Below are 21793 nucleotides of genomic sequence, written 5' to 3' on the forward strand. Positions count from 1 at the left end.
GCTTTATTATTCAGATTCAGACAACTTTATTGATCCCACTGGGGGCAATTCATTTGTATGTTTACTCCTCATTCAGACACAAACAACATAACAGTACAATGTCATGTCAAGCACAGTTCAGTATACAGACAACAAGGTCATTAAAGGGCACCTTTTAGATGTGTAAAAATAATAAAAAATATTTGTCTTTGGGTCTAGAGAAATGTCAATGTGCAGAATGACTTCCAGAGACTAGTGTCACATGATGCACGAAGGCAAGCATGACAAACACGTCTTATATCAGTGTCCTCTTCTCTCTGTAGTCCTGTGACAGCCCAGGTTCTCTGCTGCTGCTCACTGCCACGAATGAAACTTGTCCCATACGGCTTTCCGTCGTTCCACGAGGTCAAAGGACGTTTACAGCATGGCGGAATGTTGATCAAAACAAACGTCAGCTAGTTGTGAAAACAAGTCTATACTCTGTTTTGAGAGCCAAAGTACACCAAAGACCCGTCTGTACCGGAGGACAGAACTGTTTACATCCCAGGTGAGGAGTTATGACGCACTGATCAGTGGCTTTTATGTGTAAAACAGAAACACGTGCGTCTGTAGCCTAGCACTACTAGCTCGTTATCCTGCAGGCCTGATTAGAGACAGAACGGAGTGTCCTCTGTGTCCTACTATGTATGAAGAATATCATCATTCATATTTTTTATATAAAAAACGGACATTGAGTTCACAGAGCTGGCATGGGCCTGTGTCCCGCAGCTGTGGGGGAAAACAAGGGAACTAATACTTGCTGTCAGTAACAATAACACAACCTCATCGAGTAGAAATGAGGAATTACTACCAGCGGTTATGATATCATATCTTATTCAAATATGAATAAAGGTAGAATACAGTCATTTCGTAATTCAAACGTTAGCTTAATTTAAGAATAACAGTGCTATCGATGGACGCTCAGTGACATTATTTTGACAGTACTTACAGTACAGGCCAAAAGTTTGGACACACCTTCTCATTCAATGCGTTTCCTTTATTTTCATGACTATTTGGTACATTGTAGATTCTCACTGAAGGCATCAAAACTATGAATGAACACATAGGAATTATGTATTTAACAATAAAGTGTGAAATAACTCTAAATATGTCTTATATTTTAGATTCCTCAAAGTAGCCACCCTTTGCTTTGTTGTTGTTAATAAAATATATAATAATAATATAAAATATAATGTGTTAATAATAATGTTATTATATATATGTAATATTATTATTATATATTTTATTAACAACAACAAAAATTGTATTTTATTAACAACAAAAAAGCAAAGGGTGGCTACTTTGAGGAATCTAAAATATAAGACATATTTTCACACAGTTATTTCACACTTTTTTGTTACGTACATCATTCCACATGTGTTCATTCATAGTTTTGATGCCTTCAGTGAGAATCTACAATGTAAATAGTCATGCAAATAAAGGAAACACATTGAATGAGAAGGTGTGTCCAAACTTTTGGCCTGTACTGTATGTATTTGGCTCTAGTCCCCCAGTTTTTATTTTTATTTTTTACAACTATCAATAACAAAACCTAGCCCTTAAAGTAACCCCCAACCTAGACCTAACCTCAACAAATGCTTGCATGTCAACTCAGAGTTGTAGTTTGTTGACCAGTTAATCCACGGTTCAAGACCATCCAAACAAAGTGAAGTACTATGGTAGGGTGACTTTAACAATGTTGAGATGTATCCTTAGTTGTACCCTGTCCCTGTACATCTGTCAACAGATCATCATGCCGTCTGCTTGTGACTCCCTGATCGAGGACATCGAGGACATGGTGTCACCAGACGACCCGACTCCTCATGAACGACAGTATGCCAGGAAGCATATTATCCCTCGAGTCCGAAAACGAAACCAGATCCAGACGACAGAAACATTGCAAGCGGACAGGTACAGTATGATAAACGAAAAGGGAGATGAATGATCATATTGGGCATGGAAACATCTGCACACTGACACTGATCAAACACATGAAGTGCCAATCTCTGGAAGGCATCACCCTATTATCAGGTGGTCCCATCCTCGTCATTCATTCCATTCACACATTTACCTCACGCCTAATTTATATAGTAATAGACTAATAGACTTAGAGATCTCAAGTGGACTGGATTTAAAAAAGAAACATTCTAATGTAATTGACCTGCCTTAATTCTCCTTCAGGTGAGGTACATTTGCAGCATTCGTTCTCAGAACGTACACTTTTTCCCTCCAAAAAAAGTAGCCTACTAAGACTTTCATAAACCCTTTATAAGGCTGGTGCTACACCAATCATTTATCGACCTGTTCCTACTGCATAAGCGCTGTTACGAGATGCTTTGTGCTGTTTGTTGATTTAGCTTCCCTTTTTGAGGGCGTTCTGCAGCCTCGGTACAGAGGTCTGGATCATTAGGGCTCGTCTGCAACCACCAGACCGCTTATTCAAGCCCCAGTCTAGTTGCTCCCCCTCAAAAGTTGTCATTGTGGAATAGCAGTGGAATAATCCCCAGGATCTCTCAGGGCTTTATTGGATAGGTGCCCAGGCCACTGTGTGCACTGTTTCCCATGGTGTATATCCGTCTAATCAGTCACAAAAGCAGTCTGTGGCAGACAGTCATGGAGGAGTATCGGCGCCATCTAGTGGCTCGTGGGGAAAAATGCAAAGCTGCCAAGCTGCATTGATTGCACAACCACATTTCATTCTCTTCGTTCAATGAAAAAGGACTTAAGTCTCCGACTTTGGCCTCCTTGACTGACATTCAACAAAAAGAAGCAGAGATGATACGGTTGTTTTCTCCCTGTCAGAGTGAGTGTTAGACACACGCTTATATTGATCGGCTTTGCATTTACAATAGCCTACATTGTGAGTATGTAGTATCTTAGAACATCTAGCCAAGTAAAAAAAAAAAAAAAAAAAAGAACAAGAAAAATCAAGATATGTGGATGTTATGTGTTAGCTTTGGTCAAACAGAGGTTGTGCCTTTCCCCTCCTCTGCAGTGTGATCCCTGGCACCCAGAAGATCTGGATGAGGACATGGGGCTGCTCCCACAACAACTCAGACGGGGAGTACATGGCAGGGCAGCTGGCAGCCAGTGGCTACAAGATGACAGGTAGGTGGAAAAAAAGCTCACACACGGCCAACACACTGACATCGCTGTTACATCTCTGCCGTTGACTGGATGTGTTGGATCCTGTCTTCAATGTTCTGTAAAGTGTTATGTCTTCATCTGTGACAGTGACTCTGTCATTATCAAACTCAACGCGGTCCAGTCATTTCTTTGGTTCAATAATTGTGTGAAGAATCCAGGCTGGTGAAGTGGGAAATCACATTTTTTAAGCTAAAGACTGAACATCCACCCTTGTAGAAAAGGTGGGAATCGTCCTCTGAATGAGAAGGTACGCGTTGTGGATCTGTTGTATGTTTAAACATGACCTCCCCCCCCAAGTTGCTGATGTTCACATCTGAACGTGTTCCGTTCTCTAAGCAAGTGGGTTCCTTCTTCCCCTCTGGTTTTGGACCGATACCCACGACCACAAGATGGCAGTCTTCCCACGCTCCGAATGTCTCCCCCGTTTATAGTGTCTGCTCCCGAAGAGAGACGAGACTAGTTACTGAAGAAAGAAGAAAGCCCAGATCTGTCTGTCTGGCATTTGTCTGATATGGTGCTGCAGTTTCATGCTTCAGTAGTGCCTTTGTAACTCTTTGAGCAGCTTTTTAGTGGGCCTGTGTGTGTAGAGCAGGGTGTGTGTGTGTGTCTGTGTGTGTGTCTGTCTGTGTGTGTAGAGCAGGGTGTGTGTGTGTGCGTGTGCGTGTGCGTGTGTGTGTGTGTGCGTGTGCGTGTGTGTGCGTGTGCGTGTGCGTGTGTGTGCGCCGGGCCGGTGAGCTAATGAACAGTCCGAGGCCTGTCCCGACCTGCCAGAGGAAACACAAGAGGCCCCTTGTGCCTCTCCCCTTCTCCAGCCCCCCCCTCCCCCCATCCCTTCCCCATCCCTTCCCCAGCCCCCCCATCCCTTCCCCAGCCCCCCCTCCCCATCCCTTCCCCAGCCCCCCATCCCTTCTGACTGGGCATCTGGTTGTTATCAACACGCCTGCTGGAAAATAAACTCTGTGTTGAAGCTAATCAGCCAGCAAAAGGGGTCATGTTGCTCCGTCTGCCCCGAGTGTCACTAATCGGACGACACACAACACCCATCTGATATTCAGAACCAGAGGTAATCCCTGTGACTGCACCCAATCCACCACAGAGACGGAACCACACCCTCAATGGCAGTACAGTAGCTCTCAAACAGAGATACATCACCCTCCAGACAGCGCAGAGGTAATACAGCGGAGATATCCAAGGACCTACGTTAATACGTTATTATTACATCCTATTAAAATGACTGAACGTTGCTAAAAGTTAGTTAGCTGCCAGCTAACACTCACCCCTAAGACCCCTTAACCGAAACGCGGCGAGTCCCCCCGACCCACGAGAAGGACTCCTCACTTAGAGAGACGCCCCCCCGGGGGTTGACTTTTAGACTTGAATAATTAACTCGGAGGCATTTCAACTTAGGAACCGTAGACGTTCACAGCTGCCTTGAGTTACCAGAGAGCACGCTAAATGAGAGAGGTTGTGTAAATAGCCCTCTCTTTACAAGCACATTTGGCAAGTTGGGCCACATATCTTTTTTGTCCAATGTGGCCTCAGGAAATTGTTAGCACGCTGATACGGTCATATAGTCTCCCCTGCACCAGGCAGGAGATATAATGCGCTCCCTCTCCCCATGGGCTCGGGTTACAGCGTGTCTGTGGTGTGTGTTTATGACTAGGCCACTGGGGCCGTCTGCATTGCACAGTCTTGTTTAATTGGATGTCGAGCTTCTATTTCTGTACAACCTTACATAAGGTAGACGCGATGAAGGATTTATAACGGTTAACTATTAGTTGAGAGGTCGTCTTTTTGTTTTGAATCGGTTATAAACATATTAATGATCCTCGTTGAGGTGGTTGAGGTACCAGAACGTTCCGTGCATGACTCCTGTGTGTGCACACATATTTCAGTGCACATAAGACTAGAGCAAGCCACTTTTACCACCATCAGCAAAGTGATTCCAACATAATTGTAATGAATGAGTCACAACTGATTCAAATACTATCATCTAGAAGTTAATAGTTAATTAGTGTCTCCAACCTGCTTTTCCAACCCTGTGTTCTGTATTCATTCATGTGAAGTGTTACCCGTTTCTGTCTACAGCAGTTATTCCTTCAGGTGTACTAGTACACAGTTAATACAGGAGCTTAGGATAATACGCCTTATTGATTCATTTTACAAGAGTGTTCCTAAGAAAGAGAAGGCCTGTTCCTTAACACTTCTCATTAAGGCCTTTATTTCCATGGATACGTAATCCAAGGATTTACAATCCCATATGATCAAGAGGAGTCATTCTCAGTGGTGCAGAAATGGAGGGATATCTCCAGCAAAACCAAGGAGCAGACATGTGAAATGCAGACACCGGTATGCTACGTGTACCGTAGCGCTCTGCTCTCTAAGGCGTGTTCTCTCCTCGAGCACCGAGCAGATTCCTCCTCCGCCTGGGTAAAGTTGGCCGTCTGAATCCATGTCCTCCTAGTTTTGCACGCCATTTGCATGTTGCCCAGACCGCAGCCATGAGCCAGGTTACTGGGAGGGCCACTTGATGGGTGAGCTGAGGGAAGAGTGTGAGAGGGAGAGGGAGATTATGTGTGTGTGTGTGTGTGTGTGTGTGTGTGTGTGTCTGTGTGTGTGTGTGTGTGTGTGTGTGTGTGTGTGTGTGTGTGTGTGTGTGTGTGTGTGCTCGTGCTCGTGCTCGTGTCAGTGCATGACAGAGAAACAAGTGTGGGCCTAAAAATATAATCTGGATTGTGTGTGTATATCTTTTATGTGTGTTAGAGGAGGGGGAGTATGTGAGTGTTGTGTTAGTATCTTTGTGTGTGTGTGAGTTAAAGAGATAGAGAGGGGGCGGGGGGGGGGTTTCTGTGTTGGCTGGGCTGTGAATATTAGCCCTGCGGGCGTCCCTCTCATCAGGGGGGGGGGACGTTCTCCGCAGCTGCAGAGGGACATTAATCACATGCTTCAAACATGCAAATTCCCTGCCGCTCCCTGCATGTGAAGCGGGACTGTGAAATGTGCTCTAATTGTCCTGGGTCCTGGTGATCTGTAATTTTCCATTAGGAGCAGAGGCAGGCGCAGGTGCCAGGCTGAGCTGACACACACACTTTCTTTATCCCTTCCCTTTCTCTCTCTCCCTCTCTCTCTTTCTCTCTTTCCCTCTCTCTCTTTCTCTCTCTCTCTCTCTCTCTCTCTCCCTCCCTCTCTCTCTCTCTCTCTCTCTCTCCCTTTCCCTCTCTCTTTCTCTCTCTCTCCCTCTCTCCCTCTCTCTCTTTCCCTCTCTCTCTTTCTCTCTCTCTCTCTCTCCCTCTCTCTCTTTCCCTCTCTCTCTCTCTCTCTCTCTCTCTCTCACTCTCTCTCCCTCTCTCTCTTTCCCTTTCTCTCTCTCTCTCTCTCTCTCTCTCTCCCTCTCTCTCCCTTTCTCTCTCTCACTCTCTCTCTTTCCCTCTCTCTCTCTCCCTCTCTCTCTTTCCCTCTCTCACTCTCTCCCCCTCTCTTTTCTGGGCCCAGACATTATGACGGGAGAGAGAGTGTTTACCCCCACATAGGAAGTGGGATGTTTGAAGACTAATTGCGCTGCTGTTGGTTTGTTTGTGTCGTGGCAATTTGGAAAAATTGCTATAATTGTATGGCAGGAAATTCAGTTGGATAACCTGTGCTTGTGGCTTCAGAAGTCCTCCCCCCCCCCCCCCCCTTTTTTTTGCTTAGAAAGTAATGCTTTATGCACGTCATCCTTTTGAAATGTATTTCAGACGCTCGCCGTTATTGAAAAGCAATAACAAACGGACGTGATGATGTAGAAAACGAAGCACTTTCCCCAAGTAATAAATAGATGTTCCACGTAACATCGTCCACTTTTTATTTCTGTCTCATCCGGAGCGACTTAAACACGGAGCGCATTGAAATACTGTGAGGCTGTTATACATTAGAAACATTATCATTTTCTTTTTTAGGAACAAACACGTTTCTAGAATAAAAGAGGTAGAGTCAAAACGGCGTCATACAAAAAACAACAACTAAAAACTGTTTTGTCCGCAAGCTTTTTAGGAATAGAATGGCTTCTAAGAAGAGAGATGGGAGACGGTGTGTGTGTGTGTTGTGCGGAGGAAGCCACCCCTAGTGAGTTATGTTGGCTGTTTATTACTTTATTATTCCTCTGATTTCCTGGAGAAAGCCCATGCCTGTGGCATAATGAGTCTCATCTGACTCTAATTGTCTCATTAAGTATGTATAACCTTATGTGAGATGCATTACAGGAGGAATCACAAATAATTATCCCACAATGTACAAATATATATTTAATACGCACAGTATAGGAGACCATATGCCCAAGATCTGCATGCTAAGCATTTCAGACAATTAGAAATGAGAACAATTAGAAATGAGAACAATGGCCACCCATTGCACCTCAGGCTCTATTGTTAGCAAATTAGTCTAAATTCCAAATGTGGATACACCCCCCCCCCCCCCCCATTCCCTGCGGCCATGTTGGTTATTAAAGTGAGAGTGGTATGCAAAGGTCTTTTTTTAGCTGTACTTCTTTATGAGTGTTTGGGGTTACAGTACCTGTTGTAATAGTTGAATCGAAGAGGGTTTGTAGATCAACCTGACTCACTGATTACATAATCAGGCCTTATTGTTTTTGCCCTGGGCTTCAGGCCTGATTGACCTGCTCTGCGATAAACACACACACACACACACGGTTTTGTTTTGGAAAGGGAGTGTGTGTGAGTGAGTGAGTGCTGTGTGACAGGCGCTAAGCCCCGACCTCCTGACTAGCTTCTTGTCTCTTTGTTTCCAGAGGCAACGTTACGGATTTAAGGCGAAACAACATGGCCTACTTGTGTTAAGACACTCACATTACCGTTACCTCACCGGGATAATGAAGACAGATTAGCCTTGTTTCTACCATCACAAAGTCATTCAAAGACGCATTAGTCGTAAACCTAGCTAAAGTATCTGGCACAGGTCCGTGTTTGTCGTCTTGTCTTTTTCCTGCGCTGGATGTGTATCTGTCTTTGTCCCACTCCAGACTCCCCTTGTTAAAAGCTTTTATGACTTCATGAATGACTCAGGAAGTTCAGGCTATTATTTAAGCGACGCCTCTTCCCGCTAATGATAATTAATAGTGGTGTGTCTTGTCCTCCAGCTGCCTCTGCATCCTTCACAGGGTGGTTCTGTGTCTGCATCCTTCACAGGGTGGTTCTGACTCTGCATCCTTCACAGGGTGGGTCTGTCTCTGCATCCTTCACAGGGTGGTTCTGTGACTGTCTCTGCATCCTTCACAGGGTGGGTCTGTCCCTGCATCCTTCACAGGGTGGTTCTGACTCTGCATCCTTCACAGGGTGGGTCTGTCTCTGCATCCTTCACAGGGTGGTTCTGACTCTGCATCCTTCACAGGGTGGTTCTGTCTCTGCATCCTTCACAGGGTGGTTCTGTCTCTGCATCCTTCACAGGGTGGGTCTGACTCCGATATCAGCCTCACGTTGGTATGAGCCAGGCCAGAGCTGGGTCTGAGCGCCTGTGAAGCAGGAGGTGTGAAGGAGGCTTTAGACAGTGGTCTTGCGTGAAAGGCTATAGATGGCCTCAGTCTCTCTCTCTCTCTGGGTTGGTTGTGCCATGACACAACCATGCACACACACACACACACACACACACACACACACACACACACACACACACACACACACACACACACACCTCAGTCTCTCTCTCTCTCTCTGGGTTGGTTGTGCCATGACACAACACACACACACACACACACACACACACACACACACACACACACACACACACACACACACACACACACACACACACCTCAGTCTCTCTCTCTCTCTCTCTGGGTTGGTTGTGCCATGACACACACACACACACACACACACACACTCACACACACACACACTCACCCACACACTCACGCTCTCTCTCCAGCTCACCACACTGCCTCTAGGCTAGACTGAGGGCCGGGTCCATTGCGTGACCATGTTGTCACTGTGGCGAATGGCAGGTAACAGGGTGTGACATTGCCACTTTCTCACTCCCCCCCCCCCCCACTCCCACTCCCACCACTCAGACTTCATCAGCTCAGAGATGAGAAGGGGCTGGAGGAAATTGCAGGTGGTGTGTTACCACTCATTTGGCCTTCTGTGATGGACAGGCCGGAGCCCACGCATCTCAGAGTGATGGGGTGGCGGCGGTGGTGGTGGGGAGGAGGGGGTGGGGGGGCGGGGATTGGGGGGGGGATTGGGGAAGGTGAGACTGTCACGGACAAATCAGGAGAGATTACACAGGGAATGGCCTGTAATGGTTTTCTGCGGCGTTAGGCCCCAGCTCCTGGCTGGCTCCAATCTCAGGGCTTTGCTGGACTGGTCTTCAGAGAAGGGCTTAATGGTAATGGCTATTCAGCCTGTATTGAGAGCAGAGGAGGACCCGTGGTGGCGATATACGGCTGGTGTGGGCGCAGATTTGGCCCGGATTATTACAGGGCTCTCAAAACCTAGCAAATAACTTCTAATGCTTTTTAGTTTAGCTACAGAAAGTGAAGATGGTGCCCTCTGATTTTTTCTAGTGTGACTGTAATGTTATCGAACTGTAGCAGACTTCATCTGAGAAACACTGAGACACAAACAGTATTTTTTCTACATGCATTCTAACATGGCAATATCAATAATGTGTCAGTTCCTTTTCCTGTCAACAGGTGGCAGTGTTGACCCACAGAAAATGGCCCCATTGTTCATTTGCACCACAAACAGTTAAACATCTCAGAGATGAATTTACAGCTCTCTTGGATAGCATGATGTCAGACTTGATTTGTGAAAACACTTGTAAAACAGTGAGTAACTTTCGTCAGTGTATCGACAAGAGAGCTCTCCTCTATTGAACATTGTGATTCACAGCTATAAAGCTCGCCACTGCGTTTCCTCTGAGCGATGAGTCGTCGATGTACCGCTCTTACAATTCTGACATTAATGAGGGAGCTAGTCATTATGATTCAGTTATTTCATATCCTATTAAATACAGTGTAATCAGACGGCAGTCCAATGTAAACGCTGGAGCTGCTGTAGAGCCGTATTCACCTCAAGTGCAATTTACGCTGCTCCCTTTAGTCGACATCTACCCATAGATGGTACTGTTGACCTTCGGTAGGAACAGGCTGAACTTGACAATGATGCTTGCCAGACACAGACTTCATAGAAAGCCAATGGGGTTCTATCCCCACCCAAAACATTTTTTTCACAAGGCACGCAATGCAATTAGGATTTACATACTGGTTAGGCAAACACCGTCCGTTAAAATGGATAGTCAAATCTGGGGCTTCCGCTTCACATGCGAACAGTTAAAGGATGTGTGTTCATGGATGTGTTTTTCATTGTTTTTTTTTAATCTTACTCAACTCTTGCGTCACCGGTAAACAGGCTGTTGCATTATCACGTCTATAAAAAACCGCCGTGCCCAATTTAACCAGACGCCTTCTGATTCAGACAGGAACGTTGGAGTTAGGAGCGCTCTCGGTTCCAGGCATTTCCATACCCACACACACGGCTTATGACAGTGTGTCTCCACGGGCGTTTCAGCCAGTAGACTGAGCTGACACTGTAGTAATAGTAGTAGTAGTAGTAGTAGTAGTAGTAGTAGTAGTAGTGGTGATAATGAGTGATATAGACACGAGCGCGAGGAGCATGTGCATTAAGAGAGTAGTATTTTTTACTGTGTGTGTGTGTACACACACACACACACCTTGCATACGCGGCAGCTCATTCATAAAACAGCCCTTCTCGGAGGCACGGGAGTGGCTGAAACGTCGGCGACGCAACATTACACGGCGCGCGGCAGCAGCCAATGAGAAGTCTGCAGCTCCCAGAGCCTCAGCCCCCTATTGGTGCCGGGTACAGTACAGTACACTCTCCACGTGTGTGTGTGTGTGTGTGTGTGTATATAGTCGACAGCAGTTCGCCATGCCATCCCAACTCTCCTACACCACGCTCTCTCTGTGCGTTTGTGTGTGTGTGTGCGTGTGTGTGTGTGTACGTGCGTGTGCGTGTGTGTGTGTTCACATTTACAGCATCCAATACGACTCTCTCTCTCTCTCCGACTCTCCCCTTTACTGTATGTAGCTGTTTCTTCTCACCGAACAGGAGAGTCGAAGGGAGAGAGAGAGAGAGAGAGAGAGATGCAGGGGAAAAGGCAGAGATGGGGGGAACCCAGAGGAGGAGAGAGAGAGGAGAGATGCAGGAGTGACGCAGGGGAGGAGAGAGAGAGAGAGAGGTGAGAGGGACGGAGACAGGCAGTGCAGGCGGATGTGGTGGCTGGCGCCGGGAGAGAGCGGTCCTGAGAGGAGGGACCCGGGGAAGGCGGAGAAGGAGACAGACAGACAGGCAGGGCTGGGCGCTGGGCTCGCCCTGTGTGGACCTGGAGGACTATGGAACCACACAGAAGAACCGTCGGAGATTGAACACCTGCCCGCCCCGCCGTTTATTACCTTGGAACACGTTTACGTGTTGGAAGTGTGTGTGTGTGTGTGTGTGTGTGTGTGGGTGTGTGTGCGTGTGTGTGTGTGCGCGCGTGTGTGTGCGGGTGCACGTGTATGTGTGTGTTTTTAACACATGCTCGTCTGTGTTCTGTCAGCGAAACTGGGGCTTCTGGCAATCAACAGACCCTAATCCAGGGTTAATGTGACTGCGGTGTGTTGTTTCTGCGAGCTCTCAGCTAAAAGCACCAACACACACATGCCCTCATGGACCCAGACCCCTCTATGTACACTGAGTTCAAGTTTTTAGCCAATGACATCACATTACTCATAAGTCATTACCCCGTATGCAGTACTCCCTCCACCACAGGTGCCCCGAGAACAACATGAAAGGTTTTTTTCCGTCATGTTTAATGGCTACTTTGAAAACTTTGACTTGGGTTAAATTGAAGGCATTTCATTTTTTTTTTGGGGGGGGGGGAAGGAATGAAGAAGCCCCACAGAGAAATTTAGTAGGCGAAGGGGTTTGGAGCCACAGAGAGTGAGCCAACGGAACATTGACCTGAGGTGAGACCGGCCCAGAAGCCCGGCCCAGTCTAGCCCTCATGCAACCCCAGCCCAGGAACCAGAAACCCAGCTCAGTCCTAGAAGCCCCTAGGCCTAGCCCATCTGTGCTGAGTGATGAGGGCCCCAGTGTGTGATCCTGTCGGGGGGGGGGGGGGGCAGGCTGACCTGTGCACCGGTACGGAGAGCAGGAGAGGCCACAGGATTATGGACCCTGGGAGAGGCTTTTGTGCCTTCAAATCCCCCCCAGGTAGGGAAGTGTTGAAGGCTGCTCCACTGCTCCAGTCCCCCCCCCCCCCGTTGATCCAGGGATTCCTGACAGAATTCCATCTCCTTTTTAATGGGATCCGGAATATGGATGAAATCTCTTTGGCCTGGATGAGCGCGCGCAGAGACACCACCGCGCCGTGTCGTGTGGCGGTGGCGGAGGCGTGACACAGCTTGCTAGGCCACGACCCCCCCCCCCCCCCCCCCTTTCACCGCTTCTTCGTGTCCGGTGTCTGGAGCGTGAACGGCAGATCCTTTTTAAAAAAAATGTATCTCCTTTTCCCCCGTCCTCTCTCCTGTATGCTACTGTGGCAGTCGGCAGTTCGTTAGCTCCATCTGCCCGCCGTGACGATTCGGGGGCCGCTCCTCTCTCAATATCCGGTTCACCGCCTTCCCTTCAGGAGCCAGGTGAGGCGGAGGCTCTCTCTCGTCGGGGACAGCTAAAGTCTGTTAAACCAGGGAAGGCCTCTCTCCACGGGAGGGTGTGTTTGAGGAGCAGCTCGTTGACCCCGCCGGTCTGGAGTCCAGCGGCCGGGGCGTCTCTCCTCTGGGTGGTCTCCCCCTCCGTCCCCGCCTTGACCCCTCCGTCCTCGCGCGGCGGCGAGCAGGGGACTGCATTACTTATGTCAACCTGCTATTAAGCTGTAAATCTAGGGCTAGAACGGCTTTAATGAGAACTTCTCGTTGAAATGCCCTCTCTCCCTTCCTTCCCCCCCCCCCCCCCCACCCTCTGCCCACCCCCCCTCCCTCCCCCAGAGTACACGTCTTCTCCTGAGTAAACATGCCTTTTTACACAGTCTTGACCCCCTCCACCAGGAGTCGGAGAGTTTACACTGCACTTGAATGTCTCTCGTCTTCTCTGTGACATTCTACTGATGCAGTGTTTGCTGCTGTGTGTGGGGGGGGGCGGGGGGGGGGGGGGGGGGGGGGGGCGTAACAAAGCTTCATTTTCATTGCTGGAGGAGCCGGGGATCCCAGACTCGGCCACAGGTCCATCCGTTAACATCAGACAAGGCTGTGGGACCGATTTCCTGGAGACCAATCTCCTGGTTCCCCAACAACACTGTAGGGGCTTAATGTCAGCCTGACCTGCCCAGGTTCTTTGCCAGATGAATTGCCCCCTCCCCCCCCTCCATCCCTCCCTCCCTCCCTCCATCCCTCCCTCCCTCCCCACCACCATCCACATAAAAAACCCTCAGCCTCAATCCAATAAGACCAGACCCCCCCTCTCTCTCTCTCTCTCTCTCTTGAAGGAGAGGGATGGCTCCCCTCTCCTCCATTTCATGGACAATAGGAAGGTGAAGATGAAAAGGGGAGAAGCTGGAACCTGACATGAAGCAATGTGCGCTGGATCTGGTTACTGGTAACAATCAGGCCGTGGCAGCAGTTACCTCCGAGCCATTTATAAAGTTTCCCCCCCCGGCGCGGCGCTGCCAGACACCGTGGCCTCTCACCTCTGCTTAATAATTTCTGAATCCCAGAGCCGGAGCGTGGGCCGCGCTGAGCCGCGGGTCGCCAAGATCAATTTATTTCTTGGTATTGTGTTGGGGGGGGGGGGGGGGGGGGGGGGGGGGGGGGGGCGGTGGTGGGGATGGGAGGGTGGGGGGGAGGGGATTGGACCGGGCCGACTCACTCTCCGGTATTACCTCAGCTGATGTATGATATGAGGGACCACGGTGAATTTGAGCCATCTCTGCATTTCCTCCAGCCACCCCCCCCACACCACTACACACCACCACCACGATATGTCAGAGCCCCTCCCCAGTCCTGGACCTGAGGCCCACAGCAGACACCAAAGGAGAGATGTCCCTCAGGAAACTGTGGCGAAGATGACATCCCAGCCGCGTGAGGATTTTCATTTTCGGCGCGAAGACAAATGAACACGCCGAGGTTAGAGGTCAGCGTATTTATGAGCTGACTTTGCTTTGGATAACAAGGCCACCATTAGAAGTGGCTGAATAATTTGAGTTTGTCTTCTTCTTCTTATTTTTTTTATCATTGGGAGACTTGTTTTTTTATTAGGAGGAAAGTCAAGTGAATGTCACCACAGTTCTGTGTTTGTAAGAGCGGCCGAGCGCTTTACATCGGCCGCTTCGCAGGAAAAACTAAACATGAATTTCTCCTTCATGGACGGATATGAAAGGACAATAAAAGCCCTTAACTCGGGCACAAAGAGTGCAGTAATTAAACTTGCGGAGGAGGCCATTGTTATGGGCGGGGAAAAATGGCAAAGTTAATAGGTCGCCTTTTCGGAGCGGTGGACAGAAAGGAGACATTGGGAAATGGCTTTTCAAGGCTCTGCTCCGGCTTTGTTTTCGAAAAAAGATAACCCACTTTGACGTCCTTTTACCCATCAGTTTTAATGACTGCATTACTCTGACCACCTGCTGGAGTGATGCAGGGGAGGCGGGTGACCGGGGAGGACAGGCCTCGTTATGGATTAATTCTGCATGTCTAGACTCTACGTCCTTCTCAGCAGAGCCTCGTCGGCTAAATACAAATGAATCGGCAATTTGCTTTTTCTTTTTTTCATATGAGGGGAAGAAAAAAAAAAGTGCCTTTTGAAAAGCCTCAGACAATTTTCAGAGAGGCAACGGCAATTTGCATTCGACATATCCTGTTTGATGTAGCAAGGCAAAAGGTCTGACTTGAAGTAAATGAGAAGGCACTGACCTTTCCGTTTAGAGGAAATGGTGAATAATTGCTCAGACATGGTGTGTGTTTTGTGTGTTTGTGAGTGTGTGTGTGTGTGTGTGTGTGGCTGTCCATCCACACATCAGGGGCCGGTCATTGAGTTTTGAACCTCCTTTTGAGTCCACTTTGTCTGTCCTTTCCCTAATTCACTCAAATTGAGCCTTTTCCTGTGGTAAATGTATTTACATTCACAGGGCATATAGATTGCTGCATATTGGCAAAAAAGCTAACTAAATAAATATTGTATTTTGGTTTGAGAAAATCCATAGCTCAATATTGATTACACATTAACTGGGTTAGTTTTCTTTTCCTTGCGATGGTTCGATTTCCAAGTGTCGTCTGCACAAATGTCCTTGAGTGTGGGCTATTTATATCAGGTCCGGGTGACAGCATTAATATCCCGTGCAGTTTCTATCGCTGGGCCTTAGCTGAGTGCATTGACAGCCGCCCAGCCCCCCCAGCCAATGACACAACAGGACAAGCGGGGCTCAATGCTGCCACCCTATCTGATGAACTGTCTGGGCGGCTGAATAGGAAACGTCCAGTCTCTCTTACACTCCCCCCCCCCCCCCTCTCTCTCTGGTGAAGGTAGGGGGGGAAGTGTGGAAAACCTGATTAGAGCCGACCGTGTGGCAGAGTGTATCGGAAGGTGAATACCTTTTAGAAAGCGTTTGGTCAATACCCTCCCGGTGGCGGGTCGATGGGAGGTGCCTGGGAGGCCCGGCCGCTTGTTTTAACTAATTGTGCGGATCCCTACCTTTCCCCGTACCGGGGCCCCTTCCCCGATAACCACTTCTTTCCCGGAGAGTAAATATCACTAATGACGGCCAGGACATCCATCATTGTCAGAGCTCTCCCAGTGGTAGAGGCTTCATGGTGACAATAACCATGCGACAGGGACGGGGACCGGGGGAGGGTGGTGGGGCGGGGGCCCTGTCTCGTTCTGCACCGCCACGCTGACTGTGTGGCGGCGGTCGCAGGCACCGCCAGCGAGCAGTTAATAATGGAACACAGAGGAAAAGGTTCACAAAGTACCCCGGCTTTCAATAATTCCCTCTCTCTAAAACGTTTCTTCTTCCCCCCCTCCAGCTAGTTCCCTGTGACGGCGGGGCGGGCTGTCTCGCTCCAGCGACCGCGTCCGTCCGTCTCTCTCTCTCCCTCTGGCCTCCAGTCGCGGGCCCCCACCCCCCCCCCCTTCCCCCTCACCATTCCCTTTTTATTATTCAAGTGTACCTCTGCAAGCAGTGTTCGCTTAAGTGATTCATCCGCCTGTCTGGGTGGAGGCTGGCAGATGGAGACGGGAGCTGGCACGCAACGCCAGGGGGGTGTTGTCATCGTCTTCCTACAGTGACACTGGGGGGGGGGCTCCTCCTTCTCCTCCTCTCCCTGAACAAGGCCTCAGCCCTGCCCCTAGTATAGCCTCTCCGTGGCCCTAGTAGAGCCTCTCCCTGCCCCTAGTAGAGCCTCTCCCTGGCCCTACTAAGCCCTCTCCCTGCCCCTAGTAGAGCCTCTTCCTGCCCCTAGTAGAGCCTCTCCCTGACCCTAGTACAGCCCTCTCCCTGCCCCTAGTAGAGCCTCTCCCTGACCCTAGTAGAGCCTCTCCCTGGCCCTAGTACAGCCCTCTCCCTGCCCCTAGTACAGCCTCTCCCTGGCCCTAGTACAGCCTCTCCCTGCCCCTAGTAGAGCCTCTCCCTGCCCCTAGTAGAGCCTCTCCCTGCCCCTAGTAGAGCCTCTCCCTGCCCCTAGTAGAGCCTCTCCCTGCCCCTAGTAGAGCCTCTCCCTGGTCTAGAGCCTCTCCCTGCCCCTAGTAGAGCCTCCCCCTGGCCCTAGTAGAGCCTCTCCCTGCCCCTAGTAGAGCCTCTCCCTGGCCCTAGTAGAGCCTCTCCCTGCCCCTAGTAGAGCCTCTCCCTGGCCCTAGTAGAGCCTCTCCCTGCCCCTAGTAGAGCCTCTCCCTGCCCCTAGTAGAGCCTCTTCCTGGCTTCTCCCACTCTCCCACAGTCTCCCCCACCCGCTCTCTTACTGTGACTCACCACCCTGGCCCCTCAGCTCAGAACACAGGAACACTCCATTGGTGAACAGTCATGACCAGGGCCTATGGTCGCTGCATGACGGTCCAGGGAACAGACATACAGTGGTGTTGTGTTTTTAATGTGTTCAGCCCCATCAATGTGGCTACGGTTACTGATAACCCAATGGTATGGGATGGAGAAAGTCATAAAAACCACAGCACAGTGATGAAGCCTCACTATCACTGCTGTAGGTCAGGGGCTGTCACATTCTTGTGTGTGTGTAGTGTGTGTGTGTGTGTGTGTGTGTGTGTGTGTGAGAGAGAGAGTAGTGTGTGCGTGAGTAGTGTGTGTATTAGTTTCCCCACCTTTGTCCCTCTGGGCCTCTGGAGGTGTTCTACCTAACCCCCCTGGGCCTGGACCTGATCCTGAGTCTGATCTACCTGCAGATGAGGTGAGAGAAGGCCGTGTGTGTGTGTGTGTGTTACGCAAAGGAGAGACAGCAATCACATCGCTCTCTGCTCCACTCAGCATACCCCCCCCCCCCAAATATCTACCCCGTAGCTCCCTGCTCAGCCTGTGTGTGTCTGTGTGTCTGTGTGTCTGTGTGTCTGTGTGTCTGTGTGTCTGTGTCTGTGTCTGTCTCTGTGTCTCTGTGTCTCTATGTCTCTCTGTGTGTGTGTGTGTGTGTGTGTTTGTGTGTGTGTGGGGGGGGGGGGGGCTGCATCTCTAATGCCAGAGAACCCCAGACACACACACACTGCCGCCTCCAAGCCACTGAAACCCAATAATAGGTCTGTCTCGCTCATCTCATCCCCAGACTGTTTTATTTTTTTTCCAACATTGCCGGTCAGAAGCTGTTGCAGAGCTTTGAAAACATGAATCCACCATTACACAGAGTGTGTGTGTGTGTGTGTGGCGGGGACATCCACTCGAAACAGCCTCGGATGGATGAAAACACCCATGCATTTTTGATTAGAGCTTGATCCGTCTGAATGAGTGATAAGCATGTATCTAAGTGGGGGGGGGGAAGTGTGTGACTCTGTGGCCTTGTGCTTTCTAACCCCTGGCACCGTCAAGCGAAGGATTCTCGGAAGGCGGAAAAAACGCGTCCCGGCCCAGCCGCGGGTGCGCTTTAAAAAGCCTGAGGGTTGGACGGTTACATATGTCTGTCGCATGTCGTCGGCCAACGATTTCCACGACCGGATGGAAGTTGAAAGTCAGGGTTTTTTTTTCTCCCCCCTGACCTTTCTGTGTTTTTCTATGTTCGGTCAGAGGAGAGGGAGTGCAGCTGTCTGCCCTGCACCCCCCCCCCCCCCCCCCCCCCCACACACACACACACACACACACACACGAGTGCCCGGGGAACTGTTTGTCTTGTCAAGTTTCAGTCCATCCTTATCAGTAAGTGAGTGATGGCGATTTTCCCCCTTATCTCTAGTTGTGTGTGGTAGGTGGTGTGTGTGTGTGTGTGTGTGTGTGGGGGGGGGGGGGGGGGGTTACTGTGGTGTGTGGCTAAGAATGATGTCACCGTTAGCCATCTGCTGCTCTTCGGAGCTCTTTACGGCGCGGTGGTCGACAACATCCGTCGGGGGGGGGTTTGTTTCGCCGGCCCGCTCGGTGACTTGGTCATTAAGATGGCCTCCTAGAAGGGCTTTCGGGGGAGGGGGGGAAGGGGGGGTTGGCTGGTGGGCAGGTCGTGATGAATAAAGCAAGGGAGTGTGGGAGAGGGGGGGGCTGGGTGAGTTGGGATGGACTGAGGTGAAGGGGAGGCTGGGATACCTGCTGGGACTATCAGTCTGCTGGGGCATTCAGCCTGCCACTGCTCTCCCCCCCCCCTTCCTACAGTCTCCCCCCCCCCCCCCTATTTTGCACCACTAGCATGCCAGACGAGCACTGGGTCTGGGACTGGTTGGCCCCCTCTGGCCAAGACTCTTCCCCCCCCCCTCCCCTCCTCTCTTCTTTTCTCCCCTCCACTCCTCTTTTCTCCTCTCCTCTCCTCGCGTCTCCTCTCTCCTGTTGTGTTAGTGAGCTCAACAGACTCTGCCCTAGACCTCTGTCCTCAAGCCTGCCTGCCTTCATCTCTCGCTCCATCCATCTCCCTTCACCTACATTCTTCCATCTCACCCCCTCCCTCCCTCCCTCCCTCCCCATCTCCCCTCCCTGTGTTGAGGCGGTGGCAGCCCACCCAGAGGGAGGTCCGGGGGGGTCTAGATCAGGACAGGATTTGGTTCTGCCCTCCCGTGTGTCTGCCTGTCTGAAGAGGATCGATAATCATGGGATTTCACATGGCACACAGATGGCTGGATGGGTCCCTGTCTCTTCTATAATCTGCAATAAGTGTGTGTGTGCGTGTGCATGTGTGGGCCGGTGGGTGGTTTGGTTTAGGATTGGTGGTTTAGTTTCCACAGACAAATGAACTAAAGCCACCCTCAAAATGAAGCCACACATCCTTCTGTTGCGTGTTAGTCTCGGTCTCTGGCGGAGGTCCTCTTCAGGGGTCCCCTCCCTCCCTACATTCATGTCAGCTTGACACCGGGCTCGAAAGTATGATCAATGCGTGACTACGGGATTGTGACAGACAAGTTATTCTCAAAGTTTTAAACCCTCAAACTGAGAATAGCTGAGTAAAGATGGAATCAGTCCTTGGTGGTTATAATGAGGTTAATGGGGTGGTTATGAAAGGGGAGGGAGGGAGGGAGGGAGGGAGAGAGAGAGAGAGGGAGAGAGGGAGAGGGGGAGAGGGGGAGAGGGAGGGGGAGAGAGGGGGAGAGAGGGAGAGGGGGGGAGAGAGGGGGAGAGGGAGAGGGAGAGGGGGAGATGTCTGTCTGCTCATCAAGCCATAGTGACTGTCTATCTGCACCATGCACCCCCTCCCCTCCTGGCCCACTCCCAGCCCATCCTAATGTGAGGTCTTTGCACAATTTAGATTTTCATTTTTGATGTTTGATAACGGCGAGACTTCATGCTGTGTTATGGCCTATTTGCATATAAAAAGGGTGGAGCTGACAGTCTCTCCACAGATGAGATTGGAGCATCTGTTTTAAAGTGATGAGCCAGATGTGCTTGTAGTTACTGACGATGAGAATGTGATCCACTTTTGTCTGTGTGTGTGTGTGTGTGTGTGTGTGTGTGTGTGTGTGTGTTGACAATCGCCTCCGAGCATTTCCGCACCTCAGATAGTGGATCAAGCAATCATGGACAGTCCTATGATAAGCAGCGCAACAGCTTTAGTTTGACAGAATGTAAAAGGGTCATTCACTATAGAACGGTGGCCATATAAACCCTCTATCTGCTTCCCCTGAATTCGGGGACAAATAATTCATAATTGATAAGCGGTCACTTGTCAGGGTGTTGGGAGATGCAGACAAGATTGGGCCTGTGTCAGATGAGAATTCAAACAGCAGAGAGAAAAAAAAAACTGGAAATAGAACCTGATGTACTGCAGACATTGTAAGCAATGACATATATTATTCATGATGAGAATCACTCGAAATTGATTTTTTTGTTGTTTATTAATTACGTGTTAAACTAGATTATACTCTGGGATTTATCTTTTTTTTTTTCTCCCCTCCTCCTGACTATTACCGTACTGAACGCCTCAGGCAGGTTTGGCGGAAAAGCACTTTTTGTTTTTGTTTTTTGTTGAACAAGTCCACATGCAGGATTATCCATTGGGGTTTCCATCCATTTCAGCTTTTGGTAATTCCATAATTTCTTCTTTTTTTTTTTTTTAAACAAAGCCGCCTTGAAAACAGAGGGTATTCAGAGAATGCATTTTTAATGACGTTCAGTGGGAAAGCTGTGCTCTTGAAGACGGAGGGCTTTCTGGGCGCCGCTGTGCGAGAGGCCTGGTCTGCGGTGGCAGATTTGGGTGGGGGTGGAAGTATGTGATAAAAGGACAAGTCACTGGGGGACAATCTGAGTCCCTGACTCTGTGGCTGCCTAATTGGAGAAACATTCATCCAGCTCTGAGAATTCTCCCCTCTGCTCTCTCTCTCTCTCTCTCTCTCTCTCTCTCTCTCTCTCTCTCTCTCTCCCTCTCTCTCTCTCTCCCTCTCTCCCTCTCTCTCCCTCTCTCTCTCTCTCTCTCTCTCTCTCTCTCTCTCTCCATCTCCCTCCCTCTCTCTCTCTCTCTCTCTCTCTCTCCCTCTCCCTCTCCCTCTCCCTCTCCCTCTCCCTCTGCCTCTGCCTCTGCCTCTGCCTCTGCCTCTGCCTCTCCCTCTCCCTCTCCCTCTCTGTGCTCGTTTGTGTGCAGCCTGTTCTAGGTGGCCAATAAACGCCCCAAACAAGGCTCGGGCAAAATGTCAACCGCTTTATGGGCAAAGCCTGTTCTGATGAAGATATTTCTCTGCAGCACAATCACAAAAGGGTTAGAAAGAATGTATTTGTTTTTTCTTCTTCTCCCCCTGAAATGCCCCGTCCCTGTAATCGTTACACCACCAGTGATGTGCATTGCCACCCATCACTCCCCCGCCCCCCCCCCCCCCCCCCACCACCACCATCAAACCCCTTTTTGTTGTTGTCCTTTTCTTTCTTCAGGATGAGGCTTTTGAACGTATCATTAGCAAACAACGGCGGCGGCGGTGACACGGCTAGCCGCTTTGAACCTGGCGTTCCTCTGAGCCGCGAGGCTGTCAGAGAT

General features: G+C 49.8%; 1 protein-coding gene across 1 annotated transcript in view; it reads left to right on the forward strand.

The window, feature by feature from the left end:
• Positions 1-395: 395 nt before the first annotated feature.
• Positions 396-21793, forward strand: part of cdkal1 (CDK5 regulatory subunit associated protein 1-like 1) — a 341623-nt gene continuing 320225 nt past the window's right edge. The window contains exons 1-3 of the mRNA XM_080540862.1: positions 396-526; positions 1766-1929; positions 3014-3126. Coding sequence (XP_080396988.1) covers positions 1772-1929; positions 3014-3126 — 271 coding nt within the window. The 5' untranslated portion in view covers positions 396-526; positions 1766-1771. The remainder of the gene's footprint in view (positions 527-1765; positions 1930-3013; positions 3127-21793) is intronic.

This window comes from Nansenia antarctica, assembly GCF_963989245.1.
Source record: "Nansenia antarctica genome assembly, chromosome: 10".
Lineage (NCBI taxonomy): Eukaryota > Metazoa > Chordata > Actinopteri > Argentiniformes > Microstomatidae > Nansenia > Nansenia antarctica.